Source organism: Neltuma alba, unplaced genomic scaffold (genome assembly GCF_004799145.2).
Source record: "Neltuma alba isolate B1F8T4 unplaced genomic scaffold, ASM479914v2 tig00011783_pilon, whole genome shotgun sequence".
NCBI lineage: Eukaryota > Viridiplantae > Streptophyta > Magnoliopsida > Fabales > Fabaceae > Neltuma > Neltuma alba.
In genome coordinates this window covers 310,672-330,899 of record NW_021636406.1, presented here as the reverse complement: position 1 = coordinate 330,899, position 20,228 = coordinate 310,672, and the positions used below count along the sequence as shown (strand labels likewise).

Here is a 20,228-nt window from a genome sequence, read left to right as displayed (position 1 = left end):
CCTGTTATTGTGTTGCTATGGCCCTCAATTTTAATGCTTGCAGCGAGCATGTCATTAGAGTAGTCCAATTTCACTATGAGAAGCACACCCTAATCTCGTTACAATGGTATCCGTCACAACAGCCCAAAAAAAGTATAATGCATTAATGTTTTATAGTAATAATTGTTTGTTGTTATTTAATTCATAGACGGGGGATATTTTTAAACTAAAATCATTTCTTTGAATTATTTTATTTTATTTTGTGTGACAGAAAATCAAATAATAGAAAATCACTGTATAACAGACTTGCAGCATTGAGGACAGTGGGCAGATGCCAACTTCACATATCAAATAGAGATGCATTGCCCTGAAGGAAGCAATGATGGACCATCAAATATCAAATAATATTTTCAATACATAACAATTCCACAATAAAAAATGAACACGATTCAAGGTGTCGAATTGAACCCTTGAAACTTGAAAAGAACAGAATTAGTAACAATACTCCGTAAACCATATTCAGCATGACTGGAAACGCCATTGTTACCTGCAATTGAAATTTACATCAGAGAATAGTCAACTAGGGTTTTTGCATTGACCCAAAGAAATTTACGCCATTAATTATAATTTGAATTTCATCGTACAAATGAATAGAAAATTAGAAGTGATGATAAACATAAGCTATTATCAGCTAATAGATAGAAAATGAAGCATTGTGTACCTTTTATTCACGGTATGGCGTGAGATCAATGTTGAATTTTTGTTTCCCTTTGCTTACCCTCTAAAACACAGCAAAGAATAAACTAATCAAATATATGGATTCAAAATTACAAATATTAACAATAAAAATAGTCACTCCATATTCGATAACACCTCCATCGGATATGAACAGCGGAATATAAGATTGGTGTAATTAATAGAACGTCCAGTTCATAGGACTTAATAGCAATTGTTCTTCTAATTAATCAGGAAAAATATTCATTCATCAAAAACAGGGCAGGCAAGATATCTGCACGGTCACAAATTTCAAAGAAAGCATAGCTGAAATCTAATCATTTTGACAAGTTTCTAACCCATAACGAAGTGATTTATGTAAATGATTGTTAAAATTGACTGATTTCACATATAATTCAATCATCCAATAGAAAGCAGGGCAAGCAAGATACGCCATCACAGACCAAACCTTAATTTTGGAAGTCCAACCATTTGATGAATTTATAATATTTTTTCAAAATTGCTATCCTTACACTCCCTCACATCTCTCTGCTCCTTTCTTTCTCTAGACACCGTTTTTTCTCCCTTTTTCCCCATTTCTCTCTCCTATTTGAGTTCATGAATTGCACATCATCTACTGCTGTAAAGATTAGCACTATAATAATAATTACCATAAAATCATTACTTTTCATAATAAACTATTAAATTTCAACTGAGACTTACAGAGATAGCTACAAGTTCTTCCAGCAGCTCCTCCAAATGGCGCAAAGGCTGTCATATGAGGGGGTTTCAAAACGATTCATCAAAGGTACCCTTTCAAATATAAACGTATAGAGCAAGCAAACAGAAATGAACACTGAGGGATTGTTTATGAATATAAATTATTATGATAAGAACAAAACTCACCCACTGTGTTGGACCATCAACAGGTGCATTCAGGGGATCATCATGTACCTAAAGACCAGAGGGGGGGAAAAAAAAAGAATCTCAATGGCAGACAAACTAAATTTGTCAGATAACCCTGAAATACTCCATTTATACAATGAGTTAGTAGACAACAGTGTTAGACAATATCAAAGCAGTGTCTCCATCATATCAAAGCTTTGTAAACTAAAACAGAAAAGCAAGAGGAGTCTCAAACCAGATATTTTGGGTAAAAAATTATTTTATGGTACAACTAATAATATCAGCATTGACTTTAGCATATTCTCTGTACCTCCATGAAAATCCCGTCCACTCCAACAGCAACTGCCGTCCTTCCAATGCATGGTATCAATTCTCGAAGGCCTCCACTTGCAACCCCTCCACCTTCCAACTGCATAAAGAATCAGAATTATTATCACTTTTTTTTGGGGGGGGGGGGGGATCTTTTTAATACACAAAGAAGCACGAATATAATCACCGATAAAGATATGAAAGAATCTTTTTAAAAGTTAGGCAAGAGCAAGAAAATGGATATCAGATCTGGATGAAAAATACCCATAGGTCAAGAAAGGCCAGTTGGACAATTGATACACATACTTGAGAAAGTGTCCTTGCACCGTGCCAAAATGACTTACTGGATTGGACAACAAAGACAGTAAGAGAAAATACTCAAGATTCCAAATGATATTGGTCCAGCAGCTAATGGAAGTAGCGCAAGGATTTTTGACATCATGAATCTAGCGAAACCAAAATTATGCTTTCCCTCAAATGTATGACATGCTATGAAAAGGTTTATTCAAATCAGAAAAAAAGATGCAATATACATTTATCTCTATCCTAAGTAATTGTCAAAAGCACCACATGCTAGAACAATCTGCTGCATAATATACTATATGTGAAAAATAATAAGAGGCAGAACCATATTCCGTACAAAACAAACGAGGGCATTATGATATGCTAAGTATACCTTTTTCCCAGCAGGCTGTTGTAATGAATGTGTGATATCAGCTACCTGCCGTAAAAAATATTTAAATGATTAGTTTAATGAGAAGAGTTGATCAAACAGTATGAAGTCCTCTAAAAAAAAATAGAGGAAGGCCGAAGACAACACTTAATGAAGTCATCGAACAAGATCTTTCAATTAACAATATATCCAAAGATTTGGTTTTGGATAAGGCTCAATGACATCGTGCAGTCCATGTAGCGGACCCCATCTAGTGGGATAAGGCTTTGTTGTTGTTGATTAGTTTAATGAGAAATAGAATGGTTTATGAACATAATGGGGACTGTTACATTGATATTTGATCAATTAGCTAGGATCAAGGGATCATTTGAACAATTTATCCCGAATTTCATATTCTAAAGAGAACCATAATAGAATTATTTTCTTACAACAGGACAATTGGCTTCTCTCATCCACTCCAGGTTTCGTGGATCAACAATCAAATCATCTACAACAACAAAGCAAAGGATTAATATAGTTTGGTTTTTTAACATAATCAACCAATAACTCTAACTTGCTTAAGATAAAACTAAATTTCGAGTATGTAATCATGGTTGCACAAGAAACAGCAGGGAGAAGGGCAGGTGACTCAGAATAAAATTGAATTTGAAAAGCACAAGACTATAATGAAACCACGATAAATCAGCAAACAAAGAATAGTTTATTGTTATGCAAGATTAGGGCAGTTCAAAACTTTGGCATATTATGAAGAGCTCGAACAGATGCTATAAACTTACTGTAACCAAACATAGTTCCTCTCTCACAAACCATCACATTTGGATTTCCAGCCAATCTAATTTTCTCAGCTGAATTTGTCATGACCTGCATATTTGATATTTATGAAGTATATGTAGAGACAAGCAACAATTAGAATTTGAACACATCAGATTGGACAATATACTTACAGAAGGAGCACAGAACTGGCCTTTCTTGATGTTGACAATTTTTCCAGTTTTGGCTGCTGCCACTAGAAGATCTGTCTGTCATAAGAGGGAAAATAAAAGAAATAAGTTAAATTGGGATGTCTATCCACCAAAAAGTTCAGTTAGTTCTACAGGTACTGGTAATTGAACCCGGGGGGGGGGGGGGAGTTATTTTACTTGACGACATAAGAATGCTGGTATCTGAATAACATCTGCAACCCTGCCAACTGGTTCACACTAGCAAAATAGAAGATAATGTGTAACAGTTAGTTCAGAAATTAGGAGTCTAAACTTCATTAAAATGCACCTTTAATAAGAACATATCAGAATCATCCATTCAATAACTTCAGTAAATTAAAGTGCTGATGTATTATGAATTTAACAATAAAAAATTGAAAGCCAATTTAACTCACAACTATGGAGGGGTACAAGTCAGACAGAAAGGGAAAGATAGCAAGGTCAAATCAAGCTTTAATGGTCTGGAACCAATTAATACTCTAACACAGTTTTTTGTAAAGTTATATCCCCAGATAGATCAATTTCTTTGGTCTCCCACAAACATGCAATACACAGGGGCACTCAACAGCGAAAAGAATCATTGATAATAAGGATGGACAACCAGCTGGAGTCCGCTAAAATAACATCTGTTAATTAGAAACCCTAAAGGTCTAAGGTCTACAATCAGAAAATACTGGCCTAATTTTTTTTCCTTGTTCATCCAAGTCGTTATGTCTTGCATTTGGGTAAGCACCGCTTGAATTGTCATTGAGCTTTTTCTCGCCTTTTAGCAATGATAATAATTGAACTGCATTCCGGTGGCCTAAACAAATTAAAGCCAGAACAGTTTTAGCCATAGATCATGACCATCTATGATGTTTTGAATTTTTCTAGTGTTATTGAAAGATGTAGCTGATTTACAAATTTGCAATTTCTGGCAATTTTGTAAAGACCTAAATGTATAAACCCTAAACTCCCAAATTAAAAAATCATGAATTCAACTCTGACGTTATATATCAATCCATGCATCATGATTGGCATCACCGACACTGCATGAGACACTAAATCAAAATAGCAGATAATTTGAATGACCTTCATCACAATAGAGATATAGAACAAAAGACTTGATCCAAGCAAAAAAAGCTAGAAATTTGAAATCTATTCCAAGCATTTAAATGGGCAGAAATTCATACGGTTGAAATTAGATATAAGCACATGCATTACCTGGATAGCCTCATGCACATCTGTCACAATAGGCATGTCATAGGCTATTTTGACCTTCTCAAGTATCTGTAGAAAATAATGAGAAATGTAGACAATCAAATTTTTGGGTTAGCTAGGCAATAAAACATAGCAAAATTGGTGCACTAAGCATGAGCTACAATTGGCATTTTTCAACATCAAATTCTGTGGTTTTGACAAATTTACTATCATGATGCAATTGTCATGTCAAAGGAAAAATGCTGCTCTAGTTGAGTCACAATACCTCTGCTAGTAGATATTCATAATTCCTTTTTATGTAAATATTTTATCATACTCATTATTAAAAATGAAGAATCATCCAAAAGTAACAATGGCCCAGAATGTAGTTAACAATGCAAGAGGTGACATCTGACCCAGGTCAGCATTCCCGTGGAATAACTTTCAGAGCCCTACAAGGGGCCGAGATATGATTACCCAGGTCATGCCACAGGGTCTGCTCATGCAACATCCAGCCAAAATCATCTGGCACAAATATAAATAATTGCTTCCTTTTTTAAGCATCTATAACTAACGCTTTTTTTGTTAAAACTCCAGAATCACTAGAGATATAGAAGCATCCTATTTCCTCAAGAAACAAGAAAAGAGCGGTGCAATTAAAAGCAGTAGGTTTCTGAACCTTCAATCCTTCAATCATGCCCGGGCCGCGAAATGATTTGGATGATGTCCGATTGGCTTTGTCAAAGCTTGACTTGAAAACCAATGGTATTCCAACCCTGGCAATTATATACTCGAGATCATGTTAGACACCGACACATACAAAAGTATACCTTTTGCTCACTGCACTTTATATGTTACTCTATTTCATAAAAATTAATTTTTACATAACTCAAATAGCAGGCTGAAAGAAGCAGATAGGGGATTCCAAATAAATTCAGGCTATACAAGTTGAAGCGAAGAGTAAACTCATCCAGCTTATGGAACAGACAAATATCAGTATAGCGGTGCCAGATAAAGAGAACAAGAAAAAGAAATATGTTGCCAGCAGCCTACGAAGAAGTTAGTTGTAGGAAACAAGGAATAACGTACTTTGATGTGATACTCTTTATGTGCTTAGCCATCCGTAGAACGTGCTCCTCAGATTCAATCACATTTGGACCCGCTAGCAAGAAGAATGGATTTGCTGACTGGGGTAACCGAAGAAAACAAATTCAACAATAAAAAATCCATTATTAACATAACTCCCAAATTGCTTAATGAAATATTACAGAGGGTAAAAATGAAGCAGATCGCTTCAAACCTTAAGCTGGTTAAACAGAACTGAAGATGGATCCATTTTCACAGTCGAAAGAAACACAAAAGGAACTGCAAGAAACAACAAAGCGCTAAGGAAATTCAGAAAATGTTGTTGCCAAGGTTTCCCAGCCTTAAAGTAAGCTACATTCTAAAAATAACAGGGGCGAGAGAGAGCGAGAGAGAGAGAGAGAGAGAGCTCAGCGGGTTTCCAACATTTTCTCAGAATCCAAGGACAAGAAGCAAATTGGCTTAGTACCGACCGTGACGGATAGAGAGCGTGAAGGAAGTCTTGCACGATCAGCGAGAGTGGTTATCTTCCCTGACCAGAAGCAGCAGCATCTATGGCGTCGTCTCGCACAAAGTGGAATTTCACGAAATTCATTTTTTTTTTCCTTTTTTCTTAATACTATTTATATTAGTGATTACTATTTCCGTTGCAAAAAAAAAATATATATATATATATATATATATATATTAGTGAGTATTTCTGTAGTGAAATCCGTAATCAACTAATCATCAATTATCGCTTATTATCAACCATCAAGATGATCATGGTTAGTAGTATTTTGGATTGATTACCATGGTTATTCTGGCAATAATACCATTGCAAAATAATTATAAAATAATTTTCTTAAATTGTTTGACAACAATCTTTCTTGTTAAATTGTACCTTCATTCTCCCATTTAAGTTTTCTTATCAAGAATTCAAGTCCTCACAATATATTAAATTTTTTTAACTTTATTTCAATCAAAATATACACTTTCTAAGCTGACCAAACACAATGTAAACTAATTCTTTAAAATAAATATATTTTAAAAATATATTAATTCTGAATATAGCAAATATAGTAATTAAGAAAAAAGATTACTTTTTCTTTATATTTTTGTAAATTAGTATAAAAGAATACAGCCAAACTATCATCCTTTTCCATTAATAAATATTGAAAAAAATACTTTACGCATGTGATAAAGGTGATTGTACATATTTAAGTTAAATACATTTTCTGTGTTTAATACTATCCCTGATCTTTAATATAAGACTTGATTAACTAATTTGAAGGTATTAAAAAATAGTTAAGTTAGTTATTTATAAAAAAACAGGTACTATCTTTCATAAATTATCCTTCGTAATCATATGTATTAACTAAAAATATTATTTAATAAAACATTTAATATGTACAATTATTACAATAACTACTTTAAAAAAATAGATAAATATTAAAAATAAAATAGATTGAAGTCTTATAATTAAAACTAAATTAAATATCTAGTGAGTTTTTATATTAAAAAAAATAGAGGAAGTGCATATGAAAATTGAAATGCCTTTGAACTATGTCTTTGCCGAGGCAGGTAGGAAATTAGGTAAACAATTCTTACACATTTGTTCGACCACTACCTCTTTTAAAAGGTGATGAATGATAAAAGGAAGTTGGGGTATTTGGATAGCACCAGAAATGCTTCTAAAAAATATTTTTTCGCAAATCGAAATAAACTCCTCCATATATTTAGTTTCTATACCGTAAAAATATTTTTAAAACCATGATTTTGATTCTATTCAAGCATCCCAAATTAGACTTCATTTCAGGGTAATTTTGATTTGATTAATGGACCATTGTGTTTCATTTAAAAAAAAAAAAAACTTTTTCGCAAGAAGGCAACAACTTCTCATGCATGCACAGAAATAGCTCTTTACCCTGAAAAAAGTGGGAAAAAAAAAAACTACCACGGTTAAGGGACCTTTCCATTAGGAAATTGTGGTCCCAACCTTCTCATGCAACAATTGAAGTTCGACATGGCACCACGGTTAAGAAGAGAAATAAATAACTGACCCAAAAAAAAAAGAGCCTAACAAACAGATACCACGTTCATGTAAATTCAAAATAAAACTTTTCTCCAATTAAAACTCTACTTTTAAAGAATCTCACCGCTATTACAAACAAGCCCTAAGTGGTAAGAATAAGACGTAAACAATGATCAAGAATTTAAAATTTCTTAATGTAGTAAAGTAAATAAAAAAATCACAACTTACGATTAAAATTATCACTGAAATTTTCAAAATTTTTATTAATTCTTATGGAAATTACAATTTAGTCTTACTGAATTTAACAATTGTGAGTGATAATTCTGATAATATTATTACCTATCAACAAGGGAGTTATGTTATACATCACTGAACATGTGAACTTAAAAAGACATCTACAGCCCCCACAATCGAAGTTTATGCTGTTACCACTTACAAAACTTTTTAGCTAACATTGCACATCAATTTTGAAGAAAATATAACTTTAACTTGTCAATGTCTTGAAGTTTCAGGAAGTAGGCAGCTGCTATTGCAAGTATGATGAAGAGTACAGCAATCCATAAGCTCAATCCTTCTGAAAAGAGATTAACATACGTATTAATAGTGATCATGGAAGTCTCAACAGCCGAAGATCTAACACTTTCCAACAACCTTCAGAGAAGTTATGCTTCAAGAGAAACCATTAAAGTTCTATTTGGTGTGAAGCATTGAAAATGAAAAGTAAGAATTAGAATTGGGATTGAGAAAACATATTAGAAAGTGTTTAGTATGAAGGATTACCTATTAATTGGGATTGAGCAAACTGATATAGGTAGGATTGGAGAATACCACATAGAGAGGTGGTATTCCCCAATCCTAAGTAACAAGCAATCACTCATACTAAACACTCTGTTAATAGATCTTCTCAATTCTAATCCCAATCCTTACCTCTTATTCCCATTGCTTCATACCAAATGGGATTTAAAAGTTCAGCACATTAAGTTGTGCAGCAAATGGTGCGTTGGATACGGTATTCTAAACTAATATTTGGTTTCATGAAAGATTAAACAAAACGGAATACCCATTTACAGTGATCGTATAACAAAAAAACCAGGGACTTGTTGATTCAGTTATCAAGCTAGTTTAGTTTTAAATACGCACATACCATTTTTCTGCTTCTCCTCAATTACAGTAACCCTTGCACTTGAATCAAAAGATACAGAAGCCAACACCCTGTACACAAGATTCAAAACCATCACTAACTTTCGATATCCAAGCTTCAAGTTCCTGGCAAAAACAGTAACAATGTACTGGCTTCAAACCTTGAATCATGAGAGAAAGCTAACGCAGTTACTATGCCAAGGTGAGCCCTTTTAATCATTGACAGAATCCGCATATTTGTCGAATTTACAATCACAATGTCTCCTGAAGGTGTTCCACTGCATGTCAACCCAGCAAAACAGAATAGATAAGTTCTTGAGAAGTCTCACCCTTGACGTCAGGAAGATGCATCTATCTTCATTGATCACTAGAGAAGAAGTATCAGATTACTTACCATGCAACTAACTTTCCATCAGTTGAGACATTGAACGCAGAGATTGCATCACGAATAATATGCTTTGAGCCAATCCTTGCCCCAGTCTTTGCATCCCATGTCAGTATGCTTCCACCTTTGTCTGTATCCAGCAATAAAATACTTGTCAATTAAATAAAATATAATTACCCTCAGAATACTTCTAATCCAGTGAGAATATACCTGTCATGGCAGCAATATACAAGACCTGGGTCCTATCATTAATTTGAGAAAATCTGCAAGAGCTAAATACTTCACCCTGCATTGTAGTTAACAAAATATGATTGGTCTACAAATAGTGAAAGAGATGATCAGGATAAATGATTAGTGAAGGAAAAAGGTTATACAAAAGATTAGCAAAAGCACTATATTGTCTTATAGTCAATGAATGCAGTTCAGAACACTCCCCAGTTGAGCAGTGTAACACAGCGGGAAAAAAATTGAAACCTTCAACTAGTCCATTTTGGCTAGATCTTGAAGATTAGAACTATCATTTATATCCAGATACATGGAGGATATTCCATAATACTTCTTTAACAGTTTGGCTACAATTAGGATACATATACGTGTGGCATGAGATGAAAAAAAAGCTTCAAAGAATATAATTTCTTTGTTTCATCCGATCCTTTATTGTTTTCCATTTAACTAATTTGGCCTCCTACATATTGGACAGAGCTTAACCAGCTAGACTATTAATGACTTTGGATAATATAGCATGTTGTAAAGTTTATATTTTATCTTGATATCAATGATTTGCATAATCGCTCGCTTTACCATCGGATACCAATTCCTCTTTTTTTCTCAAAGTTGCTTTATATGATCTTAAGCTCCTTTTAGTCCAATCCAATATATATATATATATATATGAGCAACATCAATCCAGAATTAAGGAATGTGAAGAGAAAGAACAGACAAATGCACCCAATCATTAAATAAATACTTCTAACGCATTTACAAATTGACCACCATCATTTAAAGGTCCAGATCAAAAGAAGATTTACAATAGAATCCCAAGGAGTAAGGTTATTTGAAAGAAACCCAAAAGGAAATCAGAAATCCCTCACTATCTCTCTCTAAGCTGAGGAGTATATGTCAATCAGACTAGTTTGTTAGAATGCTTTTGATCAAAGCATCAGTTGTTTGTTAATGTGTAGATGTACAAATCACCTCCATCTGATGCAATAGCCAGAAAAAGACAACTACGAAAGATCACCTTCTTCTAATTTACCTTGCAAAGCTATCTCCCAATCAATTAGTAGAAACTTGATAGCAATGATGCTCCATAGGAAACATGATGAGAAAACTATAAAGAAATTAACATTACTAGCAATAACTATAAAGCTTTACATTCTATTAATTATTTAATTTATAGATTCCATATTTCATAACTTATTCACTGCCAATAATAGTGTACAGTTCATAGTATATCCAATGTCACTCACGTTAGTTTAAACTTTACAGTCAACTTAACATTCTCTCTGTAAGTGACAATTGCTCACATTTTTACTTGATATGGAAGTTAGAACCATTGAGGAGGAAACATCCCAAACTCTGCACGGCCCACCACTTCCCAGAGAGACGAGCAGTTTACCGTCAGAGCTGCAAGACAATGAAAACAGACTATAAGGGAAATCCTCATCAAAAATAAAATGGGTAAACACTAAACAGAACTTCTCTTTTCTTTCTTTCAAAAACATTTTCCTTTTTTCTTTTGTAGTATTCAATTAAAAACTAAAATCTCCATAATATTGCTAAACAACAAACCTGAAATGTAAGTCTTTTACTGTCGAATAAGCTTTAGTCTCATTGAGAATAATTTCCATACTAGGCCACTTGAAAACCCTCAGATTGCCGTCCTGCACCACACCAAAATCAGAAAATCAAATAGCATCCCGCTCCTTTATCAAAATCAGAACATTCTTGCTCATATGGCATCTAAAGATAAGGAAGCACCCTGAAACCACAAGCATTCAGCTCCAACTAAGGGCTTCTTTGAAATGGTTTAAAAGCGGTTTTCCAATCATAATTTACAAAATATGAGGTGAATATACAAGAGAAGTTTTGTCCCAACTTACGTAAAATATGCTTATAAGCACTTAAATATGCATATCCAAACGAGCTATAAATCTTCCACATCCCAAATCAATACAAAACTTTCATGTTGTTACAAAGTTCTACCCTCCTGTGTTCTATTTCGACCAATTCCAAACAAAATTACAAAGTCATTCTTATACATTTTGTAATAAATTTAAACTTGTTTAACGATTCATAGAAATGAGAGAATATAATACTACTTTTTTTTTTTTTTTTCAATACAAGATATTGATATCGCAAATGTTAGCAAAGCCTTTTTAACCAGGTGGTCAAGGCTCAAGAGCTTTGTATGAACTTCATTCTCCTAATTAAACTCAATTTTAGGCATGGGACATGGTAGACATGTGCCATATACTCTATACCTAATAGGTTTGCATGTCAAACAATATAGAAAACCATCATAGCCTTCTCTTAGCTCTAAGCTTGTGAGACAAAATCTTTCTCCACATATATATTGCTATACTAAAGAAGAAAACACAAAGCATACGGTTCCTATGCATCCATTTTGGTTGGATTTTCAATGAATACACTTCTGTTTAATCTTGAACGCATGCTTCCAACTCGCGAATTGCTAAGCATATCATCATGAGATTCACCAATAAGTGGCAAATAATTCATAATATAAAACATGACATCCATATCTTCATAGTATAAATAAAATACTCGAGACTGTAAATCTAACATCAGAGTTAGAAACATGACATATGGATTGACAATTTATCAAGTAAGGTAGAAGTCATCCAAACTTCTTCAAAAATCTACAATAAACATTAAATTAATTTTTCCTTTCCATCTTTCTTTGTTCTTTTTCCTTTTCTTTTTATTCTCTTTCTTTTTTTCCTTTCTTTTGTGGTGGAGGGGGAGAAATGTTGAAGAATTTTATCCACTTCCTTTTTAGATGACGACACCACATTGGCATTGCTTCGTCTTGGGGGAAATATTGATTAAAATTTCTAGCATTAAATGCCATTATTAATTGACTGTGAAGAGTATGGATCTACACACCATGATAAATTTGCACATTGAATAGAATAAGAATAGCAGTAAAGGGATATTAGTTGAGATGCTTCAGCACAGCCTCTATTTCTTTCATGCTACACAAGATTTTCTTGGTTATAAGCAGTATCATTATCATAATAAAAATGTTACTAATTACTTTACCTACCTCCCCACCAACAGCTAGCATAGTGCCATCATTGTCAAATGCCAGGGCTAACTGCTGCCCAACATCCTCCAACTCACTGAGTACTTTATCAGAAACCTTCAGACCTAACTTATGACTTTCAGCACTCTTGTTTTGGTTCCATTCAAACCATCTGCATGAACAATTCAGAATTTCATGTTACAATGTTTCAAAGGTGGAGATAATGAAGCTCCACTGATGTAGTACAAGTTAGTATCTTGCCTAGTGTGTATTAAGATTAAACTTCCAGTTGTACCACAACAACTCCTCAATGTATTATGATACAAACAAATACCTTTAAGAAAGGAAACAACCTAAGGAAACAAGGAAAAAATGAGAAGCAAAATACCTGCAACTCTTTGGCATGGCACAAATAAGGCCATCTCCACCGGGGTGAAGTGCCATTCTATAAGGCAACTCAGAATCAGTCCCAAGTCTGCCCACCTGTAATATTGATGAAATTACGCAAACAATGGCGGAATAAGACAAATAAGAGCTACACATTTTAATGATATCTTTCTACAATTTTAAATTTTAATTACAAAAATTACTAAACCATTTGATGTTGAATAATTTTCTTAAACAGTTCACATCAAAATGCAGTAAAACGTAAGAATCCAAGCACTCTAGACAACTCGATTTTACAATACACGGGCGGGGAGAAAAAGAAAAGAAAAGCAGCCCAATCAGCTTTCACGACCACACTGCTAAGACGAGCCTAAATTCATGTAGTTGTGATAAAAACACGCATGAATCAGTTTTGCACCTCAGAACAAAAATTGGAGATTACTCAAATCTGATTCCTCTAGTTTCAAATCCTAAAACAATGGCTAAATCAAATCCATGAGAATTTAGGATCAAGAAAGCAAGAGCGAAACATACTAGCTGATCAGACAGAGAATTAGATGCGACATCAAAATGTGCAAGCAACACAGCATTGGGGATGCCGCTGCTGCCTTCACCACCACCACCAGTGATCGCAAGGCAATGCTCGCCGAACTGCTCGGGTGGCTGAGGCGGGGAGCTGTCGGTGTTGTCAGAGGCTTCACCAATGGTTTGATTCGCCACTGATTTGATAACATTTGGTGGGATCCATGCGACTGAATAGGAAGGAACGCCGTACTTCTTTAAGTTTGGAGGATCTGCTCCAGCACTTCCCACCATCGGGTTTCTCGGAGCTATGCACTTCTGACTCTGGGCGTCTGGCTTCCCCCTCCGGTGCGCTTATCGTCTGCTGCAGTGCTGCCCTCCGCTACCTTTATACGGCACCGTTTGCAGCAGAATCAGAAGGGAGCAACAATACATTAGAATCCTCACCATTTTACAAAGCCAGGAGTCATTAATATTTTTCAATAAAAAATAAATTATTTAAAAGAAAACTTTGAAAAAAATATTATATGTAAAAAGTATAATACTACCTCAGGTCCTTAATATAAAACCCTCTTTGACCTTTATTTTAATCCTAAATATAAAACCTCAATCCACTTTATCTTTTATATTTATACATTTTTTTCTAAAGTAGCCTTTTTAACAATGATAGTTCCAGTCAATACACTTGATTAGCAAGGATATTCTAGGAAAGACAACACCTATTTAAGACAAATAACTAAGTCAACTTACTTCCTTAATCTCTTCAAATTAGTCAACTGGTTCTTATAATTAGAACCGGAGGTAGTAATAATTTTTCAAAAAAAACTAGTCATAACTTTAAAAGCTATTTAATCTTAAACTTTGAGATGGTTCATAGTTTTTTGTCATAATTTTCTCTTTTTCTTATATATTTATTTAATTAATGGTCAAATATATATATTTAATTGATTTTAAAAAAAAAACATTTTGACCGCAGGTGGTCCCCAAACAAGCATCAACAAGCATTTTCTCCTCTCTTTCTCGCTCTCTTTTAATATTTTGAGAATGTTTAGGTGAAAACAAAACTATAATTTTAAAAATAATTTTATGATATATAAAATAAATATATAAGAGAGTTTATTTAGATTTATTAAAAAAATAATTTTCAACTAATCCGAGCATTTTTTTTGCCTTTATCCATTTATCACATCTTTTTTTTATTTTTTACCTGACATTTATCACATCCCGCTTCTGACTGTTCTTACTTCTTTCGCATACAAGTGTCCGCCTGATTTTAGCATAATCCCGTTGGGCGGTAAACGAATCCTGTACGGTCCGCCCCCTCAATGTTCCTCTGGGTTCATCTAACTTCCGACAGGTAAGTTTAACAGTGTGCTTCTTGAACAATGGAAATTTTCAATGCCCTGCGTGCTATAGATTTGGTCTCGTGGTGACGTTAATTTAGGGTGTGTTTGGATGAAACCAAACCGTGGTTTGAAAAAGTGATTCTGGAGAATAGATTCTGGGAAGAATAAATGTTATGAAAAAGTGATTTTGAGAAGTGAGAGTGTTTGGATAGTTGCTATCAGAAGCACTTTTTATATATACAAATTACTAAAAAAAAGACATAAGTTAATATGATAATTACAGAAAAAATAGATTTTATGATATATTTTAATTTGAAGGAATAAAATTGTTAATAATATATTTTTTATTAACATAATTAACAATACATAAGATAATATAATTAATAAATAATTAATATGTATATATATTTTTAAAATATAAGATTAAATATGTTTATAAAAAAATATGTTTATAAAAAAAATAACAAAATTCATATCCTATAAGCTCTCACACTCTCCCTTTTTTCTCCAAAAGCAAAAAATTTCTGCTTTTTCCAAAACTATAGTTCTGGAGCCAAAACCATGGTTTTGGTCCAAAACCACGGTTTATCCAAAACCAGTGGGTGTTTGGATGACTTATCACCCAAACCATGGTTTGGGGTGTCACCCAAACGGAGCCTTAATGTTTCAAAGTTCTCATCTCTTTTACGAAGGAGAACTCTTGGGCAAGACTTGTATGGCAACCATATGACTGGCTCAAGTTTGAGAGTAGTGTTTCGCCTCCAAATTGCTGACCTCCATTTGGATTTTTTTTTGGGTTACTGTTTACTTTTTTGTTCTTATAGGGATGGACCGGCCTGTCAATTTGGTAAATTCGGACATTGCCTAGATTGTCTATATTTGACATGTCTAGCTGCCACTAACGGGAGTTGGGCATAATGGAAAGGACTAGTCCCTCACAATATGACGAACTAAGGTTTAAATCCCCGCTAGGAGAGGTGTCCACATTCAGTGACTAATAGTGTCTCGAATAAGATTGCCTTTAATAGGAGGATACCTATGTTTTAGGGGAAAAAAAAAAGACATGCCTAGTTGCCTTTGTAATTTTAAAAAAAATAAATTGACCTTTTATTAAAAAAAAATATTGGCATTACTTGTGCAACGTGGCATTTTATTTATGCAAGAAGCATCCCAGCAAATGAATACCCATAAATCTCCTTCACTTCACTCCAATGTGTGACCAGGACTAGGGGTGTTTTGAATCATAGCTGCTGTAAATAAATCGACACAATCGTTGTAAATAAATCGGCACATCATTTGAATGAAAAAGACATAATGCGTTATGAATCTGAAGTATTAAAGGTATTTTATGTGGATGTCCATCTCCCATGTCTCTTCCTCTCCATTTGGATGTGAAGAAAAGGAAAGAGAAGTTGAGATGGAAGAAAATAAAAGAAAAGGAGATAGAGTGAAGAGAAAAGAAAATTGGGAAGAAAATATTATTAGCCTTTTGTTTCGATGAACAATAAAATCAGAGAAGAGAAAATAAATAAATATCTTAATCACTAAAATACCTCTATTTCTATTGGAATTATAAAGTGTACCAAAAGAAGTCTTGCATTGTTCGAGATTGATAAAATATTAATACTCCTAGTCCTTAATATAAGACCTATTTAACTAATTTGATTAGATTAAAAAAGTTAGGTAAGTTATTTAATTATAAGAAATGTGACATGTTTTTTCCTAAAATATCATCATTATCTTTTTTAATATCCTTCCTCCCTCTTTTACTTAATTATGCTTGAGGGAGTATCAATAGAGATAATTTAGGAGAAATTGATAAATATGAGAAATAAGTCTTATATTTAGAACCAAAATCAATTCAAAAATTAAGTCTTATATTAAGGACCGGAGGAGTATATACCAAAATGTGAGTTTGGGCTAATAAAAGAGCTTAAAAGAGTTTTTAAGACTAATCATTAGAGAGTTTAATTGTTTTAATTAGCCAATTTCATTTTTTTCATTAACCTCATTGAATCACAACAAATCACCATGATTATCAACAACAATGATAAAATTTTATCCCATTAGATTGGATTGACTATAGGGGATCGTATGGCATCATTAAGTTTATCAACGACCAATCTTTAGATAGATTGTTAACCGAAAAATATCACTAAACAACTTCATTGAATATCTTTTTAGTTTTCTTTACCTCTTTTCAAAGAACCTATTGTCTAATCAACTCTCTTCAGCAACGTATCAAACGGCGTTCTTTGAATTTGTTGCTCCTCTTTTTTGGCGATGCGAACCTCCCATTTTCTTTTACTAAAATCGAACCCATACTCATCATCTTCTCCATTCTCATCATTCTTCTACCTCATCATCCTCTTCTTCTCCTCTCCTTCTTTCGACAATGCAAACCTCCTTATCCTCTTATGCTAAAACTGAACCCATATCCAACCATGCAAAACTATTAGGTAATGTTGAACTAGAGATGATAGCGTTCTTATCAACCACAGTGGGTGTTGCTATCTCTATACAACATCATCAATCAAAGATGTGAGTCTTCCATCACGAGTTTGAAGTCGATCCATCTCTTTAATTTTATCATGATCAAGTCTAATCTAGTTCAACGAGTGTTAGCCATGTATTTCTGATGTGATTTATGGCCCCCCTCATTATTGTTGATGGTTGATGGTTGATGGTCGCTAATAGTGGCTTTTTGTGAAGGCTTATGATGATTTGTAGGAGGCTGTGACTTGTTTAAGTCGAGGTTAGGATTTTTAGGGAAGGACATATAGGTCATTTCATATTAAAACTTAGCATATTGACCAAAAATTAGGTCATACTTCCATCTCACACGAAACACACTTTCACTTCTATTTCCACCTTTATTTTCACTTTTGAATTTCATTTCCACTATAAACTCCTTTATTTGCTGTTAAAAATAAGGAGAAAAAAACCAGACCAGATCAGCTAGTTCAACCAAAAAAATTAGTAAACTGGTCGCCAGTTTGGTCTGGTTTGGAGAAAAAACTGGAGCCACTGTGAACCAGTAGGGAACCGGTCCAACCGGTAAAAACCAATGTTAAACAGATAATAATCGGTTGGGCGGTTCACCCGGTTTATTTTTTTTGGTTGCCCAACACACACAAAATGACATCGTTTAGCATTAATGGGAAAAAAACTCTTTCTCCCTCCCTCATTCAGCCCGCCGTCTCGAGCCTTCAATCCTCCTCCCCTATTTCTGAAAATCAAAATCCTCTCCGCCCCCTTCAAATCACCGAGATCTCTTCCACTTTCTTCCAATCCCAGACTCTTGCCGTGAACCCCAACAAAATCCATAGTGTCGCCTGATCACTGACAGGGGCACTCCCTCCTTTGTGGCTCTGTTTGCCACTCACATTGCTTCGCCTTTGCCGTTCACCTTCGCAGCTCACATCGTTAGTCCCAAGTCTCTATAATCCATCCTCTCCTCGCTGACATCCTGCTTCACCCTTATCGTTCACGAACGTCTTGCTTCACCTTCGGTTCAGGCATTGAGTTGTAGCCTTGTGGGTAAGCTCAATAGGGGTGTTCATTAAGCCTGCTAGGCCGATATGCCTGTTCGAGCCCGCAAAAAAATAGCCCTGTCCAACCCGGTAAAAAAACAGCCCATGGAAAAATGGGCATTTTTGGGCTAGGCATATTATAGGCAGGGTTGGGCTACGAGCATAGTATGCTGCCCTGCCCATTTGGCCCTGCCCGTGATATATATATTTATAATTCTTTTTTTTTGTCAGAAATACTTATAATGATATATAATATATATAATAATATATATTATTCTCCCCTCTTCCATTTGCCATAGATACATTTAGTGATATGCGTAACTCTTCCTTCTTATTATCTTTTTAATTTTTTTCTAATTTGGTTTAGTATCTTTTAGTTTGTTTTTATTGTTGGTTGTTTTGCAAAGATACAAAAGCAAGCTCACTTTAGTGTTATATTAAAAGAGATATCAATTTAAGACAAATCAAAGTTATTGATTTGTTGAATTTATTGTTTATTCAAGTATTTATTTCTTTATAGTTGTTATAACATACTCTTACTTTAACTAAAAAAAATTTCACCAAGGTATCACTATTTGGGTTTAGAAGCCCGCCCTGCCCAGCCCGTTATTGCCCAGCCTGAAAATGGTTAAAGCTTCTGTGGGCAGGGCAGGGCAACGGGCCACAAAATGCAGCCCGCTCATTTTTCGGGCCGAGCATCGGGCAGGAGGCATGCCTGCCCAACCCAGCTTATGAACACCCCTAAAGCTCAACACCTTTTTTTTTTTTTAGCTGGGTTGTTTTTTTAAGATCAAAGAGCTGCTTCTCTCTGGGCTATTGTGAGATTTGAGAAGGGAGGAGAGTGTTGTTGCTAAAATAATCAAATAAATTAAGATTGTTGTTGCTGAAATAAATCAAGAGTGTTGTTCCTAAAACAAATCAAATAATATAGCTATTGATTGACTTAATCCTTTAGATTAATTTTGTATAGAGGAGAAGGTATCATTCTGCATTATAATTTTGATTATACTGTGAGCTTACATTATGTAGATTTTACTTTTTTTGATTATGCTGTTGATTCCTTTATATTATGCTATTGATTTGATTCCTTTAGATTAATTTTGTAAGGAGGAGAAGGCCACGGTATTCATCCCAAGGGTTATGCTTTTGTAGGGTCTTATATTTCCTTCGGTGATTATTGCTTATGAATTTTGTTTCATTTGAATGTTGTGAATTAAATTTTATTACTCCTCCGGTCCTTAATATAGGACCCAATTCTTGAGTTGGTTTTGGTCCTAAATAGAAGACTCATTTCTCATATTATCATTTTTCTCTAAATTACCCCTATAGATACTCCCTCAACTATAATCAAGTAGAAGAGGGAGATAGGGTATTAAGAAAGATGATTATGGTATTTTAGGAAAAATGTGTCACTTTTCTTATAATTAACTAACTTACCTAACTTCCTTAATCTAATCAAATTAGTTGAATGGGTCTTATATTAAGAACCGGAGGAGTATTTTATTATGACCAATTTGATCTCAATTCAACCACAATCTGACCAGTGACTCATGACTCATTATCTTGACTGGTTTAATTACCGATCGAGTTTTTTGCTTCTAGGTTAAAAAGAACTCTTTTATTGTACCAAACGGGCATCAGCCGGGGACATGCAACAAAAAATAGGCCGTTTGGCCAGTTTGCCTGTTTGGCGCGCCCGCTTGTGGCGTGGCGGTCAATTAACCTAGTAGGCTAATGTGCATATGCCCCACGCCAACATTGCTTCCTCCCTTTCTCGCGCTCCTCTCTTCTCTTCTCTTCTCTTCTCATAAAC

General features: G+C 34.3%; 2 protein-coding genes across 4 annotated transcripts; both read right to left on the bottom strand.

Moving 5' to 3' along the window:
• Positions 1-224: 224 nt before the first annotated feature.
• On the bottom strand, positions 225-6,299 carry LOC114717931 (2-dehydro-3-deoxyphosphooctonate aldolase). Of its 3 annotated transcripts, none has more exons than XM_028903168.1 (15): positions 6,250-6,299; positions 6,041-6,105; positions 5,830-5,927; positions 5,420-5,516; positions 4,765-4,830; positions 3,721-3,780; positions 3,526-3,600; positions 3,358-3,442; positions 3,010-3,068; positions 2,585-2,629; positions 1,910-2,008; positions 1,600-1,647; positions 1,417-1,464; positions 701-760; positions 225-346 (listed from the first exon to the last, which is right to left on the bottom strand). In XM_028903168.1, the coding sequence occupies exons 2-14, from the start codon at positions 6,074-6,076 to the stop codon at positions 704-706; spliced, it is 873 nt and encodes a 290-aa protein (XP_028759001.1). In that variant the 5' UTR covers positions 6,077-6,105; positions 6,250-6,299; the 3' UTR covers positions 225-346; positions 701-703. The 3 variants fall into 3 exon arrangements, with proteins under 3 accessions (XP_028759001.1, XP_028759000.1, XP_028759002.1); XM_028903167.1 differs by having other exon boundaries at positions 233-526; XM_028903169.1 differs by lacking the exons at positions 225-346; positions 701-760 and adding an exon at positions 919-1,333.
• A 1,768-nt stretch (positions 6,300-8,067) lies between these two features.
• On the bottom strand, positions 8,068-13,917 carry LOC114717934 (SEC12-like protein 2). Its single transcript, XM_028903171.1, has 10 exons — positions 13,549-13,917; positions 13,016-13,110; positions 12,649-12,799; positions 11,154-11,245; positions 10,889-10,988; positions 9,573-9,648; positions 9,372-9,492; positions 9,139-9,255; positions 8,982-9,049; positions 8,068-8,411 (listed from the first exon to the last, which is right to left on the bottom strand). Exons 1-10 carry the CDS (start codon positions 13,828-13,830, stop codon positions 8,299-8,301), a joined length of 1,215 nt encoding a protein of 404 aa, XP_028759004.1. The 5' UTR covers positions 13,831-13,917; the 3' UTR covers positions 8,068-8,298.
• Positions 13,918-20,228: the final 6,311 nt, after the last annotated feature.

What these genes read in the sequence shown, in the direction of transcription:
- LOC114717931 (XM_028903168.1), bottom strand. Translation starts at nt 6,076, where the DNA reads ATGGATCCATCTTCAGTTCTGTTTAACCAGCTTAAG. An exon ending in CAGCATTCTTATGTCGTCAA is followed by an intron (nt 3,601 to 3,720) that starts GTAAAATAACTC and finishes CTCTTATGACAG; the next exon opens with ACAGATCTTCTAGTGGCAGC. An exon ending in AACAGCCTGCTGGGAAAAAG is followed by an intron (nt 2,009 to 2,584) that starts GTATACTTAGCA and finishes TTCTTTATGCAG; the next exon opens with TTGGAAGGTGGAGGGGTTGC.
- LOC114717934 (XM_028903171.1), bottom strand. Translation starts at nt 13,830, where the DNA reads ATGGTGGGAAGTGCTGGAGCAGATCCTCCAAACTTAAAGAAGTACGGC. An exon ending in CTTCCATATCAAGTAAAAAT is followed by an intron (nt 9,649 to 10,888) that starts GTGAGCAATTGT and finishes ACTACAATGCAG; the next exon opens with GGTGAAGTATTTAGCTCTTG. An exon ending in TGAGGAGAAGCAGAAAAATG is followed by an intron (nt 8,412 to 8,981) that starts GTATGTGCGTAT and finishes ATCTCTTTTCAG; the next exon opens with AAGGATTGAGCTTATGGATT.